The sequence below is a fragment of the Mauremys reevesii genome, linkage group 12, assembly GCF_016161935.1.
Source record: "Mauremys reevesii isolate NIE-2019 linkage group 12, ASM1616193v1, whole genome shotgun sequence".
NCBI classification, from domain to species: Eukaryota; Metazoa; Chordata; order Testudines; family Geoemydidae; genus Mauremys; species Mauremys reevesii.
The window spans coordinates 43,887,099-43,909,203 of record NC_052634.1 but is presented as its reverse complement, the minus strand read 5'-3'; the positions used below and the strand labels follow the sequence as shown (position 1 = coordinate 43,909,203).

Genomic DNA, 22,105 nt, shown 5'->3' with positions numbered 1-22,105 from the left:
GCTGGTCTGAGCAAACAATTTGAAGAGACATTTCAGTGAGAACTGAATTATCGTGTAGTAAAACAACTATACATCAAGTAGTTGTGGCCGAGTGGTTAAGGCGATGGACTAGAAATCCATTGGGGTTGCCCCGCGCAGGTTCAAATCCTGCCAACTACGCAAGCTCTGCACTGTTGTTATGATTACTCTAGTTTTAGTGCCTGAGCATTCACAGTGCAAACTGGAGCTAAATCTAGTTTCACTCTGTCTGCACTTAAAATGCTGCTGTGGCACCTGCTATAGCGCTCTGGAGTAGACAGTCAGTGGAGAGGTTTTCCCATCCCTGTAATAGCTGCATTGACAGAACAATTCTTCCTTTTCTTTAGCACTATCTATCCAGGGCTTAGGTCACTGTAACTCTATGGGTGGACGGGGGGTTTCATACCCTGAGAGACATCGCTCTGCCAGTGAAGTGCCCAGCGTACACCAGCCCTTAGATCCCTTTTGGTATTTCAATGCAGGCACTGACCTGTGAGAGGAAAACATCAGCTCACAAACACAGAGACTGAATTCCCCGCATTTAATCTCGCTGCACTTTCCAGAAAGTCACAAAATTCAATTCATTCTTGCTAGGACAGAGAAAAAATAAGTGACACTAAGTTTTTGTCTTGGTTAAATAAAATTAAGTGTTTAATTAATATAGTAAAAATCTGTACTGATTCCTCTAACTAACACCACAGCGTGAAATAGGAACAGAGACAAAGCTTGTCAGTGATGACTAATTTTGCAAATGATCTTCCCATTATTAATTTCCACGCTGCCCCCATTGGAGGTCTGGGCATCTCCAATGTCATAGCTCTGCATTCACCTTCCCCTTAGAATTGTTCTCCGACATTCGCCTTCCTCTGCAGCATGGGGCACGGGTCACTTGCTGGAGGATTCCCTGCACGTTGAAGTCTTTAAACCACGATTTGAGGACTTCGATAACTCAGACATAGGTTAGGGGTTTGTTACAGGAGTGGGTGGGTGAGATTCTGTGGCCTGCGTTGTGCAGGTCGGACTAGATGATCATAATGGTCCCTTCTGACCTTAAGTCTGTGAATCGATTAATCTATTCCCAAATTTGGAAAATTGTGCAGTTCAGAATGTGAATAGTGACCCCATCTCCTTCCTGCACCTGCTCTACATTGCTCCACAGCAGCTTCTCCACCTGCAGAGTCACCCCAGCACAGCAGTGCAGCCGCCCAGGGTTCAGCAGGAGCCCCTGGCAAGGACCGTGGGTGCAGCTAACAGCCCGGTGTGCCTGGCCGTGAGGCAGCTGTAAAAAAGCAACACCCCCCCGGCCAGAAGTAGAGACTGAATTCCCCAACTTTAACATCATGACCCTGTGTAGAAAGCCACACGTGTCAGTTGTATTTTCACAGGGAGATGCAAAAATCAAGTGACACCAATTTTTAAGTTGAGTAAATAAAGTTGAGGCGATAGTTATTAACTTCCCAAAAATATACTAAAGATCCCTCAACATAACACCTGAAGGTGAAATATGAACAGAGACAAACCTTGTCAGCAAAGGCTCATTTCCCAAACTATCCTCAAAATGTTACTAATTCCCACCCCTCCTCCGCAGGAGCTCTGTGCAGTGTAAATGTTCTGCAGGCAGCTTCCCATTAAATGCTGTTGGGGGACATTCCCAGGCCTGGAAATGTACCAACGACAGAATTTGAAGAGCAAACCTGGCTCCCCGCACCAGGCGGGATTTGAGTGTTTTGTCTTTGTCACTAGTACAGACGCCAGGGGCAGGACTCCAGGCTCTGCTTGAGGGATCCTGGCACAGGGCTGAGGGAGGAGAAAGGATTGTAGATTCTCACCTGCCCTCTGGAGAGGAGGTAATAATTGAAGGGGGCATTTCCCACTCCTCCCCTCCTCAGTGTCCCAGGGCTGGAATTCTACATTCCACAGGGCCAAATGAGGGGGTGATGCCATGTGGTTAATGAAAACCAGTGCTCCAGGTGAGATTTGAACTCACAACCTCAGCATAGCTTCTCTCAGCACTGCCCTATAAGTACTGTGCACTAACCAATTGTACCACTGGAGCACCTGCTGGATAGTAGTTTCTGAAACCCCCCTAGGCTGATAAAGCCAAGGCGTGACCCCCAAAACATTCTCAGTGGGGTTGAGAGCAGGTAGCGACAAGTGTTGTACTTGGTGGGGTGGATTCTTCTTAAGGGTCCCAGGCCCCATTTCACCCTTTTGTTCTTCCCTGTGTAATAACAGAGCTGGTTAAGACTCAATGGAGAGTCTTGCTGCAGACCAACAGATCTGAAATCACTGATAACCAGCTCTAAGCATTAGTCCTGCTTTGGGACAGTGTCTCTCATGCAAGAAACTGCCCAGTCTGCGCTAGCAGTGAGGCTCCCTCACTAACAGCTGAAATCAGGGAGAGCTGTGTGAAGTGCAGGGCCCCAGGGGTGCCTGAACAGGGGGGAACAACACCCCAGGGCTTTTAAAAATGGGAGGGCTCTGCCTTGCCACTTTGTAATGACCGTAAGGGCGAGTGAGGGTGGGGAGGGGGCGGAGAGCAGTGAGCGGGAGGAGGGGTCTTGGGGGATGAGGCAGCGTAGGAGCCTCTTGTGGGAAATATCTCCTGCCCCACTGCCAAAAGGAGCCCCTTGAGTGGGAACGGTCAGAGGCCCCACTCGGGGGCTGGCCCTGCTTTCCTACCTCCTTTTCAACTGCTGCAAAAACATCCCGAGCAGAGAAGCAACGGGCCAAAATACTTTTAAGCAGCTGCCAAAGTAGCTCAGTTGGGAGATGTTAGACTGAAGATCTAAAGGTCCCTGGTTTAACCCCAGCCTTTGGCAGCTTGTTCTCTGGAAGCACAGCGGTGCCTGTACCCAAGGTGAGCAGAGCTGGCCTAGGGCAAAGCAATTTTGGGGGCTCTTTCCATTAAAAAAGTTGCCATACTGTATTCTCATGGGGCCCCTGAGAGATGAGAGCTGTCTTTCCGAACGTGGTGGCCCTCAGGAATGGTGCCAGAGGGCTGCTGGGAAGTGGCAGGCAGGCATTGGGGATGAAAACTCCTCTGCGCAGTTGAGCAAGGGCAGTGCCCTGGAAGGGGCATCTGTGAAAGTGGCCGTGTGGAAGGTGGAAGGGATTTGGGGGCCCAGGAGGAGGTGCTTGCTGTTCAGTGCCTTGGAGCAGCTGGACTTGGCCATGGTGGGTGTTCAGGAAATGCACATTAACAACTCTAGGGTAGCTCAATAGGCAGAGGTTGACTGGAGGAAAGGCCTCCTGGACAGGGAAGAATGATGGGGCTGGAGTCTTGTTCTTCACATTCACGGTGCTAGTACAGAAGGTGGTGGAGCTTAGACCAGGGAGGGCATTGCTGGTGGCTTTGTGCTCTGTGGCACTGATTACTGCTATATTAGTGTGTATGGTCCCCAGTTAAGGCATGAGAGGGAAGATCAAAGGCTCCCTTCCTCTGCACTGCATGATGTTTGTTGTTGGGGGGGATTTTAATTGTGTCAGCCGGCCTGAGCACCACTGGTCCTGTTTTCCCAACCTTCAGAGGAAACATTTTTACAATGAGCACTACCTGGCGCAGGTCTGTAGTGAGGTCGGCTTAGAGGAACTCACTCCAGCCACAGAGGGGGTTCACCTTTCTGCGGGGACAGACCAGGACTCGCACTGACCGGATTTATGCTTAGCTTTTGGGTCTTTAGCATGTTGCTTCTCAGATTCTTTCTTGGCCTAACTTGTTAGACTTTGACAATTAACAGGCCAGAGTTTGTGCACCTTCCTATTATCCTCACTAGGATCTGATTTCCAAATTTTAAGGAATGACTTTTTGCCTCTAACGGCCTCCATTACTCTGACGTTTACCCAGAGTGGCTTTCTGCTGGTCCTCCTATTGTCGTTTCTGATTTAGGGCAAACGTTTCATCTGAGCCTCTAACTGCGGTGGTTTTAAAGGCTCTGCATGCTGCTTGCAGGCACCTAACACTTGTGACAGCAGCTCCTTTTAATTCCCATCCAACCATCTGTACTTATGCCGATAGGTCGACTTTAGGTCTTTAACTTTGAGCGGTAGCTGAGAAGATGTTAAATCGGGCAGAAACCCATTCGACAAACCTCTTCATTTCCTTGTTATTTCCTGACTTCTTCATTCATGGCCTTTTCCTTATTTCCTGGGTGAGGCGGCGGCCTGCCAGGGAGCTCCCCGGCACCTCTGGCTGCCTGGGCTGAATGCAAGAGGCAGGCCTGGGCGTGGCGAGAGCCTCCTCTCCCGGAATGAGGCTGCAGTGCTTCCTGGTCCCCTTTTCCCACCCACACCGGCAGGCGGCTGCTGCGGGAGAACACGAGGGAGGCTCTGGGGGCGCTAGGCAGCGCTGTGTGTGTGGCTGTCAGGGGAAAGAGCCGAGGCTCCCGACTCGACCTGCCATTGACTCGCGTGGCTCTGCGCGGCCGTCAGTCGGGGTGGGCCAGGCTGCGGACGTGACTCAGGCTTGGGCCGCATGGCCGCGCTTTCCTGACGAGGCATGAGGCAGGCCAAGAGCTTTGCACAGCGTACAGGGAAGTGGGAGGGAGGTGTCTTTGAGCCGGCCTGTCTCCTCCGCTTCTCCCTTGCCGCTTGGGCGGAGGCGGGAAGGGAGCGAAATGTTCCCGGCTGAAGGTTTTGCGCTCGGCCTTGAGGATTAAGCCTGAGGCTCTGGCATGGCTGCTGGGAGATGCGCTTTTGCAGCGCGGCCCCGACACTCTTGTAGGCAGCAGGTGAATCCACTGTGTCCAGGAGGGAGCCTTCAACGTGGCAAAAGGGGGACATCACGGCTCCCAGCAGACCTTGAGGAGCCCACAAGAAGCCTTCAGTGGCAGCCCTGGGGGAGCATAACCCCCCCTCCTTTCCATTAACAGCTGCACTCACTGACCCATGATACCACAGAGACACCTACCAGCAGCTGGTTTGCCAGGGCCGCTGCCCAGCACCCTGCAGCGCTTCCTGCCAGTGCCAGAGCTCACCAGGCACTAGCCTGGAGCCAGGGCCGCTAGGCGCTGCTGAAGAAAAGCCAGCAGAGGGACACAGTGGAAGCGTCCTGTGCCCAGCACACAGAGGTCGATTAATCAAAACCCTCTTCTGCCAGCACCGCGCCTCCTGCTTCTTACACTGGGCCTGCAAGCGAGGGGCCGGCTGGCACAGCACCAAGAGTCTAACCTGTGAGGCAGGAGGCGGCTGACGCCCGCAGCCTACTGGGGAGCTCCCAGAAGTTATTAAGGGACAGAGACTCCTCAATGCCCTTAGTGACAAGGGTTTGGGGGTCACCGAGGCCAGTAAGGGGGGTCACTATATCGGCCCTATAACCCTGGTTGTCAAGTCACTGTGCAGCTTTGATCTAGAGCTCGGATCCCGACAACCGACCAGCAGCCCACAGCCTCCCCCTGGGTCTGCCCCACCTGGTTACTCCTTACAGGCCGACCTTACCCCCCTTCCAGCCCCAGATTCACCCCCTAATCATCCTACTGCCACTCAGAGCCACAGCCGTGGAGGTGCTGAAGGAGGGAGGGGTGACTCCAGGGTGGGGTTCTTCTCTAAAGATGGCTGGCAGAAAGGTGGTGCTCAGCTCTGTCAGCGACCTGCCCAGTTGCCTCGCTGCCAGGGGGTGCAGACATTTCTGTAAGGCCATTAAATGGAGTATTTGGCTTCTGAGTGAATGTGAGAAATGTGCAATCCTGAGAGGAAATTTCCACCCCTTTTTTTAGGGCCCCAGTGGCCTAATGGACAAGGCATTGGCTTCCTAAGCCAGAGATTGTGGGTTCAAGTCCCATCTGGGGTAAAAAAATTCCTTTCTTCTTGTATATTGCAAAGAAACATGGTGTTATTTTCACCAAGGACGCTGGGAGACATTTGAACACAAAGTACTGGAGCTTGGGAACAATCCCCCAGAAACGGCATCTTCCACTTGACAAATGCTTTCTAGACCCATCAGTAGCAAACACTTAATACTAGTGTTTGTCTGAGAATAGAAGGAAGGGGAGTGTTTACTCCGACACCTCAGTGAGTGAAACAGACAGAAAGAGCAAGGCCGTCCTGAAAGAGAATGGATCTGTCTGGAGACAAAGCAGACCCTGAGAATGAGCAACAGTGCGAAAAGAGGTTCAAATGTGTGTTAGGTGTCAGTTAGATTGGTCTGGCAAATGTCAAGAATATACCAATGCTCGTAGACTGATGCAGACACTGGCTGTTTCTGATGTTTTACTGAGAGTTCATTGAGAAATATTTTCCTTAACTATGAAGGCACCATTCTTCTTGCTTTCGCCCTTTGAGACAACACGGCTACATGGCATGCGGCCAATGCTCACCTTCCAGTCAACTGCTAGAGAACAACACAGACAGGGATGGCAGCAGGGCAGACTGGAGCTCCATGGAGATGGTGGGACCAGGTCTCATCAATGGGGAGGTGGCCACCCCAGCATGCACAAGGCTGAGCCAGCAAGTGTGGTGTGTGCTTCACCGTGCCCCTACTCACTGGTGGAGGGAAGTTACTTAGTTCGGTTGGTCTGGCAAATTTAGGGCTTGGCTACACTTGCAGAGGTAGAGCACTGGGAGTTAAACCAGCCCTCGGACATCGCAGCAGGGAAACCGCTGTCGTGTGTTCACACTGACAGCTGCAAGCGCACTGGAGTGGCCACATTATCAGCTTTGGCAATGCCACAGAGAGCAGTGCACTGTGGTAACTATCCCAGTATGCAAGTGGCTGCACATGCTTTTCAAATGGGGGGCGGGGGTGGAGTGTGACAGGGAGTGTGTTGTGTGTACGTGGGAGGAGTGACAGTGTGTTTGGGGGGCTGAGAGTGTGTCAGCATGCTGTCTTGTGTGTTCGGACAGCAGCAACCCCCCGCCCCCCCATACACACTCACAACAGCAGCATTCCACACTAATGGTTGCTTTGTCCCGGAGCAGATAAGCAGCCGACTGTCAGAAACGGAGCTTTGAAAGGGGATATCCGCATGTCTGCAGCCGATTTCAAAACAATGACCAGAGTGGGCACTTGACTTCAGGGGATTATGGGATGTTTCCTGAGGCCAATCACAGTGCAGTGATGCAACACGTCATCCACCCTGACGCCCAGGCATTTCAGCCGAGGCTCAGCGAGCTTTATGCTTCTCATGGAGGTGGATTACCAGGAGCGCTCCAGCTGCAGAGCCCAGGCGCTCCATGTGCCTTGCCAGTGTGGACACCTCAGGAGTTAGGGCGCCCGGGGCTGCTTTAATGCGCTCTAACTTGCAAGTGTAGCCAAGCCCCTAGACTATGTCACTTGTGTGACTTACTTGTGCTATTGTAATAAATATAATAGACGTGCAATGGTCAGAAATCGCACCAGCAGAAAAGTATATTGCAGGGAAACCGTAAGGAAATTAAGAGTTTAAATTATCCTCCACATGTCCCACGTCCCACTAAAATGAATCCAACCCACAGGTCACATGGGCAGAAGTATCAGTGTCAGGATGCTACATTGTTAGCACAGTAAATGAAGCTGCAAAATAAATGATGTTTAAATGACCTCACTCTATTTTTTACATTCCGGTGTTAAGAGGTAATAGATACAGATGGACACCAGGCAGGGTCGTTTGGAGGGTGAAGCCTTTATGCTTCCATCCGCCACCACTGTCAAGTTTTAGCCAATTAGGACAAGTCAGCAAATAAGAACAACCTCAGGTCTCAGTAACTGCTGCAGGTAGCAAAGTCCTACAGGGAGCAGTTTCTGGCACTACACCTGCACAGCTCTGCTCCCCGGCTCTTCTCCGGCTCCTGCTCTCTCCTTAGCTCTGCCCCACTCTGGCCCAGGCAGTTCCAGCTCCCACGGAGGATGGGACCCCCTGGCCTGGTGACTCCCTCATTACACTGCCTGGCCTGTCAGTGCGGCTAACTTGGAGCTTTGGCCTCTCCCCATTGCCCCTGGGGACTGTCAGTCTCAGGGGCCTGATTTCCCATTGGCCCTTCCCCCTTCTATTGGGACTGGGAAGTAGGCAACCAAAACCCCCACTAAGTTTTAGTAAGGGGTCAACAGTCCCTTACTCAAGCCGGCCCTGTGAGGGTCACCGATGCACAGAGACAGCAGCATGAGCTGGTCCGACGGTGTAATGTTCCATGAGCATCCTACTAGATTGCCAGCTGCTTTTCAACTGCAGTGTGGAGACTGTTTGTGTGTGGGGAGAGATAGTGAGTGTGTTGGGGAAGAGTGAGTGTGTTGAGGTAGGTAGGAGAGAATCATTATTATCCCTACTTGAAAGAGGGAGAAAAATAAGGCTGAGAAAGGAGAATTGACTTGTCTTAGGTCACACAGCCAGTCAGTGGCAGAGTTGGGAATAGGACCCAAGAGCCCTGATTTTCAAACTAACCATCAGATCTTGAATTTCAGACATTGAATGACCTGAATAAAGTGCTCTCAGATGAGCTCCACACCAACAACAGTGACAGTAATTATTCAGCAAGTATTTGAGGAGAACTGCAATGTTAGAGAGAATCATGAACTGCTCAGAGACAATTAATGCAGAGAAGCAGCAAAATTCATCAAACATAGAACTGGTTCTGACTTATTTACTTGGTCTTCAAAGAGAACAACAAGGACCTGAGTCTCCTCCCTGTCAGTAACCCCCTGCTCAGCCAATCGGGGTAGAGACTGAGGACGGGAGGCTGAGGATTCTCACCAGAGAGCCCAAAGGATGGCCCAGGTCACCGGTGGGGATCACTGCCCGAGCACTATTTCAGCCCCACATATTTGGGTGGACCTCCCACAGTGGGAGCTGCCGAGCACTCCCCCCGCAACATACACACACACACACACCTCGTTCCTGGTGTTGGGAGGGGAACAGGTGAAAGGAGCAAGAGACAAAGAGAAAGGAGGGAGGGATGGATGGAGGAAAAGGTGAAACAAAAAGGACAAACCCTAATGACCACAGTGATTCTAAGGGACAAAATCCCAGGTGCGGAATAAAATTCTGCCTCCTTAAGCTTCTGTTTTCCATGCCTAAAATTCAACTGTCACCAGATGGATCAGACTGAACAGGTTTCAAACCTCGAGGAGGCTCTTACCTTCTAAACAGGGACGGCTGTTTTCTAGTAAAATCAGGAAAAGGGAAGGAGAAAACTTGAAAGAGGTTCCTCCTGGCGCTCACGTCTGTGAACCCGAATACTCTCTCAGTCCTCAAAGAGAGACCTGGAGAAGGAGACTTGCTGAAGCAAAGCCACAGGGGTCTCTGAGGTTTCCCTGGCCCCTCGCCCCTGTCCTGCCTGCCTGATGTCAGCATCTCTCTGTGAGGTCACCACCTCCCCACCACCTTTGACCAATGGTCTGAGGTCCTGCAAAAGGCCCTTGTGATGTCACTGCCACACCCCTCCCTTGCTGTGCTAATGTCCTGCCCCTGCCCACACACTTTGGAGGTTTGAGCTACTCCCTGTGGATCACCCCACTCAAGGAGCGTTCGTTCTAGGAAGCAAGCCGGTAGTTTTGGATCATCTGCAAATTTTGTCAGCTCACTGTTTATTAGATCATTTATGAATATGTTGACTAGTCCTGGTCCCAGTATAGACACCACTAGTTACCTGTTTCCATCCTGAAAACTGACCATTTATTCCTACCCTTTGTTTCCTGTCTTTTAACCAGTTATTGATCCACATGAGGACCTTCCAGAGGTGAAAGTAAGCTGGTATGTTCTGGTATGGGGTACCAGCAAGAGCCGATACGCTGTGCCAGCCCGGCCCGGCTTCCCCAGGCTGGTGATTTCAAGGGTCCAGGGCTCCCCGCTGCGGCCGAAGCCCTGGGCCCTTTAAATCACCTCCCGAGCCCCCTTGCCGAAGCCCTGGGGAGCAAATCACTGCCGTGGATGCTGCTCTGTCCCGCTCTGCCAACACAGAGCCGGGGTGGCAGAAGCTTCCTTACAGTGGGGGGGGCACCATTGTCCAAACTGTGGCACCCCCATGACACCCTTTCCTCAAGGACCCCCACTCACAGCACCTCTCCCCCTGAGGCCACACCCACAGACACCTCTTCCCCAAGACTGCACCCTCCCCCCCTCCATCATTTCTCCTATCAGCCAGTAAAGCGTGGTGGGGCCATGGTGCTCTAAACCCCCTGTTCCAGCACCCCTGACACAGAGCTAAGCAGGCAGCAGTGTGTGTGTGTGACAGAGAGTGCTGTGCTGAGCTGAGCCAGTGAGAGAAGGGGGCTGATGTCGGGGCTGTCCCCTGTCTCAGGACTGGTTGCTTCCAGCAGCTGTCTGAACTTAGAGACAGTGTGCGACACACTCACTCTTCTGCAACGCACACACTGTCTCCCCCCACCACGCACATTGCAGTTGAAAAGCAGCTGGCAATCTAGTAGGATGCCCATGGACCCATGTGGCATCCTACTAGAAGAAACCTGATAGAAACCTGATAGGATAGAAACCTGCATCATGCGATGCAACCCGTGAGGCATTGCAAACCTTTCCCAAAGCACCCTGCAGCCAGCTACCCACAATGCACTGCTCTCTGTGGCAATCCAAGAGATGCTAGCATGGATGTGCTCTGGTGACACAGGGGCATAGGGTGGACATGCAACAGCTGTTCAATTAAAACACTTTAACTAAAGCCACATTATTCTTTCATGTAGACATAGCTTAAGAGTGAGACAAGACCCAGCTCCACTGAAACTAAAGAACCACAACTTCCTCTGTAGTTGGCAGGATTTGTTGCCCTCCCCTAGACTCTCTACAATTTGTTTCTGTAGTGTGGGGGGGCGTGAAAACTGGACGCAATGCTCCAGATGTGGCCTCACCAGTGCTGAATAGAGGGGAATAATCACTTCCCTCGATCTGCTGGCAACGCTCCTACTAATCCAGCCCAATATGACCAGTTACCCATATTGAATGCAGGCACAGCAATATCTGATACATTGGTTGCTGTCCATTCAGGGGGTTATTTCCCACCTATTCATAAATAATGAAGCTGCTCTAAGTGGAGGGGAGAGAGCTGTCCCGTCCGTGCAGTTAACCCATCTCCCCGAGAGGTGGTAGCTATGTCACTGGGGGAAGCTATGTTGGTGGGTGTGCAAGCTGTGGTGTCTACATGTATATATAAAGTTTAATCAAACCCCATTTTTAAAACCCCTGTGGTCTGGGAATAGAAAAGGAGCTCGCTGAGGCAGAGCCCGTCCTTCAAAATCCTTAAGATTATGGACTTGGCTGTGTAAATGTCATGGGGGTAGAGCTCAGTGGTAGAGTGTTTGACTGCAGATCAAGTGGTCTTTGGTTCAAATCCAAGTGCCCCCTCACAAAGTCATTCTTTCAGTAAAAATATTTCTATTTCAGGAGCTCCACTAAATAGGGATCCCTGAAATGAATGGACACACTCAATGTTTTCCTGTGCAAATGCATAAAAACCTAGCAAACATGTCCCCAGCTGAAATCAGTTCCAATCCTCTAAGTGTCTAGGTTTGTTTTCATCAATGAAACAAAGGCACATGAAGACACATTTGCAGGTCCTTGGCCTCCATGGGCTACAATGTGCAGAAGAACAAGAACCACATCCACTTGGGAGGAATGGACTAGTCTGTATTACATTTGGTAACTAAGATGCCATTGGGACTGAAAACTCTCCTGGGGGTGGACAGGAATCTCTTAGAAAAATAAAATAACCAAGTTTTAGCAAACTCCCTGTTACACATTCAAACCTCTCTTTGTGCACATGGCATCAATTGGGGCGCTAATAAATGTCAACCTTCCTTTAACACAGATCGTTGTTCCTTGTAACTTTCAGACGCATTCAAATGGCAGCTGTTTACAGGTCATGTGCTGCTAGTTCATGAGCAGCAGCAGAGTCTCTGTACGTTTACCAACCATAGAGCTCATTATGTCTGCCTCTAAGTAAGTGCAGAGTTATTTCAATGGCTCCTACACTGACATCTGCTGCCCCTTCTGGCTGGTTAATTGCACTATTTGGAACCTGCTCCTAAAATTACACCCTTCCTGGGAGTGAGTCAAAACTGCCCAAGGAAACCCCATTGGGTTTCAAGTGCAGTACAAGCAGGGAGGTGAGGGGCAAGCAGAGGGGTCTCAGAGGTTCTCCTAGGGAGCAGGGTTGGGGGGCTAGTAGTCATGCCTGTGGGGTTCTATTCCTGGCTGTGGGAGGAAAGGGGTGTCTAGTAGATTAGAGGTGGGGGCCTAGAAATCAAACAAAAAAAACATCTCCCTTTTCAGCTTCAATGCTCATTGAACAAGAACATGGCTTCTCATCACTTTGGTTTCAGAGGAGCAGCCATGTTAGTCTGTATCCTCAAAAAGAACAGGAGTACATGTGACACCTTAGAGAATAACAAATTTCTTAGGTTCTGTTGCCATCATGTGGCCATTTCATTTCACTTCTTATTGTTAAAATGTTTGGGTACTTTGCACAGAAACATCATTTCCTTGGGAGAGATGGAGAAGTGGAAGCTGCATTGATTTAATCCTCTGAAAATTAGATAGGGATTAAAATATTCCCCAGTCAGCTCAGTCCCAACCGTCCTTGCTCACTGCTGCCAGTGAAGCTCAGTTCTGTCCCATGGCCCCAAGAACTGCTGGGTGCAAGTCCTGGGTCTGATGTGAAGTAAGAAAAAAAAGATAATGGAGGTACCCTATCCCCTAGAACTGGAAGGGACCATTGAGTCCAGCCCCCTGCGTTCACTAGCAGGACCAAGTACTGATTGTGCCCCAGATTCCTAAGTGGCCTCTCAATAATTGAACTCACAACCCTGTATATAGTAAGTTAATGCACAAACCACTGAGCTATCCCTCCCCTAAACAGCATAGGGGTGACTCTGCCTGCCTAGACTTTTCTATAAATAAATTGAGACACACCATGCTTGAGGAAGGAGATACAGATGTGTCGTTTGATTGTTTTTCTCATGTTAAATGTACTTGATCATTTCCATGGCAAAAATATTTGTACGAGACCATGAAAAAAGGAAGAAACTGTGAAAATACCCATGGGAGAAAGGGGGTTTCTGAGAGCTGGGGTAGATATGGAGATTTTTATGAAAGGGGGAGAGGCCAAAGTAGGGCCTTAGCTGGAGCAAAGGGGGAAGGTTTTTTGGGAAGTTTCATTTTAGCCAGCCTCACATCCTGTAGTCCCTACTTCCCCATCCGACCAACATGTGACCTAGCGCCTCCCCACTGGCAAAGCCACCTCTGACTCCTGAGACAGCCCCACTGGACTGGCCTCCAGAGCCCCCAGCAATTCCTCTCCTGGCTGGATCCCCTGGCAGCCAGAGCTCTCTGCAGAACTGCCGTGGTTGCTTTCCTGGGTCTCTGGTCAAGGACGGCTACCGGCTTCTCCTGAGAATGCAGCTGAGAAATGACTCACCCTTCTCTAGATTCTCGCCTGTGGGCTCTGAGAAGCAGGATGGGGCCTGTATGATAAAGTCCATGTAACATTCCCCTCTCATCCCAGCCCTGGTATGTCACCAGTAGCTGCTGTCCCTGGGTAGCAGTCAAGGATGTTTCCCACCATTCAGGAGACCCCAGCCTGGGACTAAAGTCAGCTTCAGGCTTCTCCTCTCTCCCTTCTTGGAATCAAGTTCATGTTTTTACCAAGAATTAAATCAGCCCGAACCCCCAGAGTCTGGATCAATGTTCTCTCCCCTCTTTCTTTATGCCCCTGTTGTTATTTCATGGAATTTCTGGGATGGAGAAAAAATTGAGTTCACTCCAGGTGGAGGGGAAAGAACCCTGAAAATCTCAGGCCCCAACCCCTGCTACCAGGATCACTGAGGTGCTGGGAATCTGCATGGGAAAGGGACTGTGTGAATTGTCAATGTGGGGAATGAATAACAATTTACAACTAGATCCACCTCATTAATCACCAACACAGGCTAATCCTGCTGCCGATAGAAGGGAAACTGAGAGTGATTCTTTGCTGTTCAGCCATGAAAACAGTGACCCAATTGCACCGCAGTGAATGTGCTGGGGAAAGCTGGACTTCACAGGCAGGTGGAAATAGTAAATCCTAGAAACAGCTGGAGCCTCCATCTCATCATTTCTGCCACCAGGGTCAGGGGTTGAGCTGTTCACAGAGCCCCACCACCATCATGACTTTCCAGCAGAAGGTGGCAGCACCCCCCACCCAATGCAGGGGAGAGGGCTGAGTGTATCTCTGCACCCTGAGTCCAGGGCACCCACTCTCTCTTCCTCACACATCGAATCTGGCCCTGCTGCAAAGTGACCCCTATGAACAAGTAACCTCCAGGAGAGCAGGATTGGCCCTCAGAGAGGGGAATGGGCTTCTTGTGAAGCTTATAGGTCACTGGATATGTTGGAAACAGGAGGGCTCTGAGTGTAACCCCTATCCCCCACAGCCCATCTGGGGATGTAGTTCAGTGGTAGAGCACATGCTTTGCATGTATGAGGCCCTGGGTTCAATCCCCGGCATCTCCAGGTTTTTTTTTCACCCTGCTCTTTGCTCATGCCCAGAGGGGATGTGGCCCAGCAGTCTCCCTGCAGTAGTTTCAATCCTGCTCAGTGAGGGGCAAGTGCCAATTGCATGGAAGGTCTGGGGCGGTTTCTGCTCCTAAGTCACCTCAGTACATTTAAGATTCCCACCCGCTGTGCTGCTTGGGACAAGGGTAGATGAGAAGGACGAATCCTCCAGCACTGGAGGGAAAGGTCCCATCTGCTCAGACTGAGAGGCAAGGAAACAGAGGGGCAGTCAGTGCTCAGAGAGGAGAGAGGTCAGTGATTTACATTCAACAGGGGACACTGTCTTTTTGAGTATCACAGGGGTAGCTGTGTTAGTCTGGATCTGTAAAAAGAGACAGAGTCCTGTGGCACCTTATAGACTAACAGACGTACAGGAGCATAAGCTTTCGTGGGTGAATCCCCACTTCGTCAGATAAATGGAGTGGGAATTCTGTGCCTGACTAGCCAACTACAAAAGCAGTTTCTCATCCCTTGGTGTTCACACCTCATAGACTAACAGACGTACAGGAGCAATATGTCTGTTACTCTGTAAGGTGCCACAGGACTCTTTGTCTTTTTGAGGCGAGTGCAGCTTGCTTGGGATGGTGCTGACGATGAATAGAAAAAAGGCTGGAGTCAATGACAGACGAGACCACAGAAGGGGAGGGGAATGGCAGCCCCACAGAAGGTCCTGGGTGTTCAGATGCCCCAGTTATTGCACCCTGGCCTGTCACAGAGAGAGAAAAGACACCGAGGGACCCAGCCCCCCTACAGTGATCCCATGGACAAGAACCTGGTTGGGAGTGGGGTGAAAGCTCCCTGTGGGCAAAGGGGAGCTGAAATCCCTCAGTGTCCTGGAATTTAAGCAATGGAAGCTTCAAACCCTGCAGGGGTGTGGGCTGAGGTGCATCAGCAGAAGGTTGGGCTGGACACAGGAGGCAGGTTTGTATAATGGTTGGTGGTGCTCAGAATGGGACCAAGTCCTGCCCCACCCCCCCCCACACACACACCTGCCTAAGGCTTTGGGAGGGAGTTTGGGTGTGGGAGGGAGAGGGGCTGGGCTCTGGGAGAGTTTGGGTGCAGGGTCTGGGCTCAGTCAGGGGGTTGTGCTGCAGGAGGGTGTGCAGGGGGCAACCTCTTGGAGGGAGTTTGGGTGCAGGTGTGGGGTCTGGGTTGGGGGTGCAGGAAAGGGTGAGGGGTTCAGCATTTACCTCAGGCATCTCCCGAAAGCAACCTGCACCCCCATCTGGCAGCAGCCCCTAAGCGGGAGGGCCAGAGGTGTCTCTGTGCACCGCTGCCCGCAGACTCTCCCCGCAGCTCCTTTTGCTACAGTTGGCAGAGTTGGCACTCAGGGCGGGGGCAGTGCATGGAGACCTCCCCCACACCAGGGACATGCCAGCCGCTTCCGGGAGTGGCGTGCCACATGGAGTGAGGGCGGGCAGGACACCGCCTTAGTCCCGTTGTGCTGCTGGTGGTGGTGGCGCAGGTCCCCGGACCCTTTTAAATTGCCCAGGGGCGGTGGGCAGGACCGGGGGGGGGGACACTCCCAAGGGTGTAACGTTGCTTTGCACAATGATAAATCTTGGAACAGGATAGAAATGAAATGGCGGCAGAACCTAAGGAATTAAAAGCCTCCGGATTCTTGTGTGTGCACTGACTCCAAACGGAAACTGTAATTTGACTCGCTTTGTGTCTGCGGCCGGTAAAATATCAAGCCAAAATCATTGCAGTGATTGTGACCCTGGGATTGAGGCTTTGGTCTTATTAAAATGTAACTAGCATGTTACACTTGTGTTTTTAAAGGTGGCTTCCCTAAGCAATCCCAAGTTGTTCTTCCCACAGCTGGCTGATGGGGGGCAGCGGGGGATCTCCCCAATCTGGGGGAATCTCTCTGTGACCCACTGTTAGTTCTCCAGCCTTTCTCCCCCTAACCACACACACCCCTCCCCACCCCATTATCAGTGTTTTGGAGCGACCCCTCTCTCCCTCCCTTTATGGGATACAGACTCTGTGACAGAGACTGACTGGGGCTCCTCTCTGCACGGCCCCAGTGGGGAAGGAAAGAGACTGGCGGCGGGGGGCGCGGAGAAGCTGGGCAGAAGGAGTCAAATGGGGCTAAACCAGAATAGAGGAGATTTTCTTCCTGTTAAAATGTCCAGGAGTCTCATGGCTGAAAAGCCGCATCTTGAGTTAGGTTTGATGCATCAACCTTTCAATTACCAGGCAAAAGTGTGAATAACAGAGACTGATAACTGCCTGCTGCCCAGCTTTGCCTAAGAGGCACCTGCACTGGTGCAACTGGTTAGCGCAGAGGGGGCTACTGCTGGGGTTATGAATTCAAGCCTTATCTAGAGCACTGGTTTCTATTCCCTGTGTAGTTTCCCCAACTTAATTTGCATGGAAAGTGCCCTACTAGGAAAAGGAGAGTAAGTTCTAAAATGTGGAAGTAGGTGCACAGCTTGGAAACATCCCCCCTGTGCTGCCATTAGTTCCAGTAGATTGTTCACTGGCAGCCTGAATTGATTTTTTTGCTGCTGTGAAAGCTGCCAGGAAAAGTCTCTGGTCACCAGAGCTCCCTGCGTCTTCCAGCACATCCCTGGCTCCTTCCCTGCCCCAGTCATGGCTGTAGAAGGGTCCTATATGCACTGAGCCTAAAGTTTTTCCAAGCCTTCTTAGCGCAGTTGGCAGTGTGTCAGTCTCATAATCTGAAGGTCCTGAGTTCAAGCCTCAGAGAAGGCAATGGCTTTTGCTCCCTGCTTCAGATTTTCTACAGGAAATCAGAGAAAAGAAACTAGAGGAGAGTGGTTTTTAGTCACCCTCCCACCCATCTAACACACACAGAGAGACTTCTCTATGGCATTAACTTTTCCTTCTCTGTGGAGCTTGTATTCTTCATAGAGCAAAATAAAACAAAAACATGCAAGTCCAAGCCTAATACAGTATGAAACTCAATACAGATCAAATCTCACCCTCAGAGATCTTCCAATAAGCTTCTTTCGCAGACTAGAATTATTTCTTGCCTGGACCCAATCTTTTCGCCTGGTATAGTCCTTGTTCCAGCTCAGGTGGTAGCTAGGGGATTTCTCATGACTGCAGCCACCTTTCTTCTGTTCCACCCCCTTATATAGCTTTGGTACAAGGCAGGAATCTTTTATCTCTCTCCTGGGGAAAAGCCCCAGGTTTAAGATGGATTCCTGTACCAGGTAACATGGTCACATGTCCTGTGAGACCCCCCCCCCAAGCTTTCATTCTTCCTGGCCTGACTCACAAATGGTGCAGGACAGAGCCATCTCCAGTCAATTGTCCTGGTTAATGGGAGCCATCAAGAGTCCAAACCACTATTAATGCCCCACACTTTTCATCATTACAACAGGACCTCAGAGTTATAGTTCATATTTCTAGTTTCAGATACAGGAATGATCGGTTCATACAAATAGGATGAACACACGCAGTAGATTATAAGCTGTGTAATGATACCTTACAAGAGACCTTTTGCCTGAAGAATGTTCCAGTTACATTATATTCACACTTATTAGCACCTTTTCATAACATCCTATGGAGTGCAACGTCACAGCAGGGAAAGGGTTTTACTGCGGCACCTGGGAGCAGTTGAGTTTCATGTTCAGGCTGTGGTATGAGTTCCTCCAGGTTTCTCATAAGCAGACAGGGACCTTCGCGGGTGCTCTCGATACAGGAATGGCCCAGAAACAATAAAGTGATGGGGATTGCATTTTCCTTTTTTATTTCTGTATTTCCAATGACATTTCTGTTTGTGATTTCGTTTTGCTTTGTATAACTGTGTTTTCTCCTGGATTTGATATTTAACTAAAAAAAGAATAAGGCCTCAGGGCGCCGGATGGAGGAGCAGGCTGGGGCTAGGACTGCTAAGAGAGCACGAGTAGCAGGTTTTCTGTATTGTTTCCTGCCCTCAAAATGGAAGAAGGCATCTCTCTAGGGTGTTATTTGACCTTTTTTCCCCAGGACTTGGCTTTTCACTAGGAAGGGCCATGTACTGCCTGGGACTGAAGGGGCAACTTCCTCACATGCCCACTGGCCTCTCAGGTTGGATTAAGAAAGGCCTCTGGGAGCTGCAGCAAACTGCTGCATGACAACTTGGTGAGCAAAGGCAGGGCTGCCCCCACAGGGTCATCCTCACCAGAGCTCAGCAGAGGTCTGGGGGTTTCCTATTGGTCCCATGGTGTAAGGGCAGCACTCGGGACTTTGAATCCTGCAATCTGAGCTGAAGTCTCGGTAGGATCTGAGGGCAATTCCTGTGCCACAAACCCTGCTGGGTCTTCCAAGGCTCTATCTTGCTCTCTCCAATGCCATGAAAGCCTGTCTTTTACCCGCTAGCTGTTGTGACTTGAGCACAAGAGGGACGTTTGATCCAGAAGCCTGGCCGTGCCTAGAGTCCTGTAGGTAGGGATACAAGCTCCATTTCCTCTGAGTCCTGAAGCTGGGCTGCAGCCTGGCCTAGGAGGCAGCCCTATTGGTTGACCTACTGGCCCAAAGTCACTTGGGCGGCGTTGGTGTTCCCCAGGGATGCTGACGGGCCTAAGGGAGGGAGGCTCAATACTCCCCCCATCAGTCAGGGCGGAAGAGGAGGGCTGCAAGCAGGGCCGGCTTTAGGCCGATTTGCCCGATTCCCCCGAATTGGGCCCCGCGCCTGAGAGGGCCCCGCGCCGGCAGCGTCTCCCGGAAGCAGCAGCTGTTGTTGCTAGGCAACGAGAGACCCTGGCCGGCTGAGGCAGAGGCAGCCGCGGGTGGGTGTTGCAGGTCAGGAGGGGGGAGGAGGCACATGTGCTTTGCAGCCTTCCTTCCCCTCCCCCACCCCCAGCACTCACCTGGAGGAGACGCCGAGGGAGCTTCCTGTCCGGTGGGAGACAGGAATCTCTGCCGTGCACCTCACTCACCTGAGCAGCTGCTGGGGCTTCCAGCGGTGAGTGTCTGACCCTGTGATTCCCCGCAGGGTTGTAATGTTGGGCTGGTGTTGTGGTTTTCGTGGTGTTGCTGTTTGAGGGTGAGTTGGTGCCTGCCTGTGTCTGGTTCAAAACTAAAGTCGGGATCATGTAACCCAGGAAAAAAGCCCCGAGCCGGTACTTAGTGCTGTGAACTCCAGGTGAGAGAGAGGGGGGGGTTTGGAGGAGGAAACCAAATACATCAAGAGGGGAGAATGCGAACGGTCTGCAACACGGCAGGCTGAGACTTCTCTCCCCCCCCCTTCCTGGCAAGAGGGGAAACTGAGGCACGGCATGATCTGATTCCCCTCTCCAAATTATTTTGCAAAGAAAGAGGACGGAGGCTCCTATCCAGACCAGTTCCCTCCCATCAACTCTGCTTTCCCTGTTGCAAGATCTCTGTAGGGGCTGAATATTTCCATTAAACTATGGCTCCTTCCTTTGCCCTACAACAATAAATTAGACCAGCTTTCGGGGGGGGGGGGTATTCCCCTCCCCCAAAGCTGTGGGGATATTAAGGTTTTTTTGAGGGGGGGCATGATAATATTCCAGATCAATCAAATGCCCAGCTCAGCTTTCTAGCCATCCAGCAGCTCTAGGGCAGGGAAGGAAGGTGCTCTTGGTGCAGAGTGGTTGCAAAACAGGGGTGAATTTAGTGGGGGGGAGTCCGGTTGAAATCCCGCCTCATGCAGCCATACAGAATCGCTGGAAGTGCTGGGAGAGGCCAGGAGTGGAAACAGGTGGCCTGGGGGTGGGGGGACATTTGCCCTCAGTTCTGGGCTCTGGGATGGACTAGGCTGGGTGGTGGGTTCAGTCTAGTCTTCCAGCCTGTTGCTCTCACTGAGGTTTGTGGTTTTCACCTGGCTCCACTGAAAAGAGCAAACAAGCCCAGTAGAAAAGGGGGGTGAGAGAGGCGGGAAAGGGTGTGTAATGGGTTAAAGTGACCCATCAGCGAAAGAGTAAAACCCGAGTTTGACTGGGTTTCCCCCCAGCCACCACTCCTGCAAACACTGGGCAAGGGGCAGCCCCATTCCCCACCGAGGCTATGGTGAGGGGCAGCAGAGGAGGAAGGAAGCCACATGTGATGGCAGTCCCCTCCCCTCCCCCTCCCAGCACCCACCACCCCCTCTCCGGCCCCCAAACTCTGACCCAGAGCCTGCACCCAGCCCTCCGCACTCCCTCCCAGAGCCTGCACCCCTCCACCCTCCCTGCACCCCACCCCGTGCCCCAGCCCAGAGCCTGCACCCAGCACCCAAACTCCATCCCACTCAGCCTGGGCAAAGCTCTCCTCCGTCTGGCTCCCAGCCCCTCTCCAAGGCTTGCAGCTGTCTGGAGGTGCTGCCTTCCACACCTTCCTCAATCACACCTCATCCATTCAACAGGGCAACTGATTACAAAGTGGGGGGAAGATCTTATTCTACTCCAAGCAAAAAGACATTTTTCTTTTACCTTAATTACACTACCTTAGGGGCCCGCTATAACATATTACCAAGGTTCAATACAAAGTCATATAAAAGTTATACAAAAATGCATAATGCAGAGATTTATCTACAACTGCATTGATTGACTTCTGTGTGCAGTAATATAGTGACCCCTGGGTCTTTGAATGAGGCGTTATACTTGGAGGGAAGGGTGAGGGGGTGAGTGGGCAAAGAGGCGAGCAGTGAGCCAGCAGGAGTTCTAGGGGCGGGCATGGGGGTGTCTGGCAGGGGAGGGAGAAGGTGAAAGGAGGCGAGTGGTGGGGGGGACTGACTAGGAGGGACACAGCAAGCCAGCAGGGGGCTAGGGGGTGAAGAAGGATGGGAGGGTGGGGCTGAGCAGGGAGGGGGCAGGTCCTATTTTACTGCTGTGATCTGGTCACCCCATGTGTGCCGTTTCTTCCTCCCTCTGCCCCCGACCCTTGTTTCGTTGGGGCGGAGCTGGGGATGGAGGGTTTGTTTCCACGGTGCTGGGCGGCGCTGGGGCGGGAAGGATGGGGACAATTTTATATTAATAAGGAAATATTTTATAAATTTTAATAAAATAGTGAAGAAAATCAGTTGTACAACTATCAAAACAAATTATTTTCCTAATATGAAAGTGCAAATCAGCTAATTAATATATGATGCAATGTATGTAATAGATAATTTTGTTATTATTTATATAGTCATGGAAAGTAAATAATACATGGAAGAAATGAAAGGTTTTTTTTGTTTCAGTCGTCCCTGTCATGGCCCCATCGAAACTGTTCGAATTGGGCCCCGCACTTCCTGAAGCCGGCCCTGACAATGAGGCTAATCATCTAGTGGAACAAGCTCTGCAAGGGACGTGGTTAATTCCCCATCACTGCCGGATGTAAATGAAGACTGCAGCTCTTGCTGCAAGACACCTGGTGTGTGGGTGTCCCTGTTCCCCCTTCAGAACCTCTGGTACATGGTGCTTCCCTGCTCAAGATCCCCATCATGTGGGTGCTCCCATCCAGGATCTCTGGTGGGTGTCTCTGTCCCCCACCCCATGAACTAGCTCCAGTGTGTGGTTTCCCCTGCCTGCCTCAATCCGGGATCTGTGGGTGTCTCTGTTCCCCTTTTCAAGATCCGTGTTGCTTGGGTGCGTCCCTTCCCCCAAGTCAGAATCCCCAGCGTGTGGGTGCTCCCATCCCCCCTGCAGGCTCTGCGGGGGGTGTCTGTATATAAAGAGACTGTGTCTCACTGTCTTGCCCAGGCT

General features: G+C 51.4%; 1 protein-coding gene and 6 non-coding genes across 7 annotated transcripts in view; 5 read left to right on the top strand and 2 right to left on the bottom strand.

Moving 5' to 3' along the window:
• Nucleotides 1-22,105, bottom strand: part of LOC120375429 (zinc finger protein 551-like) — a gene marked incomplete at both ends in the record, with an annotated part of 536,130 nt that overhangs the window by 331,089 nt on the left and 182,936 nt on the right. Inside the window, one exon of the mRNA XM_039496063.1 lies at nucleotides 20,742-20,753. Coding sequence (XP_039351997.1) covers nucleotides 20,742-20,753 — 12 coding nt within the window. The remainder of the gene's footprint in view (nucleotides 1-20,741; nucleotides 20,754-22,105) is intronic.
• Nucleotides 78-159, top strand: TRNAS-AGA. Its single transcript has one exon. It is a non-coding gene; the product is annotated as a tRNA-Ser (tRNA).
• On the bottom strand, nucleotides 1,981-2,074 carry TRNAI-UAU. Its single transcript has 2 exons — nucleotides 2,037-2,074; nucleotides 1,981-2,016 (listed from the first exon to the last, which is right to left on the bottom strand). It is a non-coding gene; the product is annotated as a tRNA-Ile (tRNA).
• On the top strand, nucleotides 5,734-5,806 carry TRNAR-CCU. The gene has a single exon. It is a non-coding gene; the product is annotated as a tRNA-Arg (tRNA).
• TRNAC-GCA lies at nucleotides 11,211-11,282 on the top strand. Its single transcript has one exon. It is a non-coding gene; the product is annotated as a tRNA-Cys (tRNA).
• TRNAA-UGC lies at nucleotides 14,352-14,423 on the top strand. The gene has a single exon. It is a non-coding gene; the product is annotated as a tRNA-Ala (tRNA).
• TRNAM-CAU lies at nucleotides 17,111-17,183 on the top strand. The gene has a single exon. It is a non-coding gene; the product is annotated as a tRNA-Met (tRNA).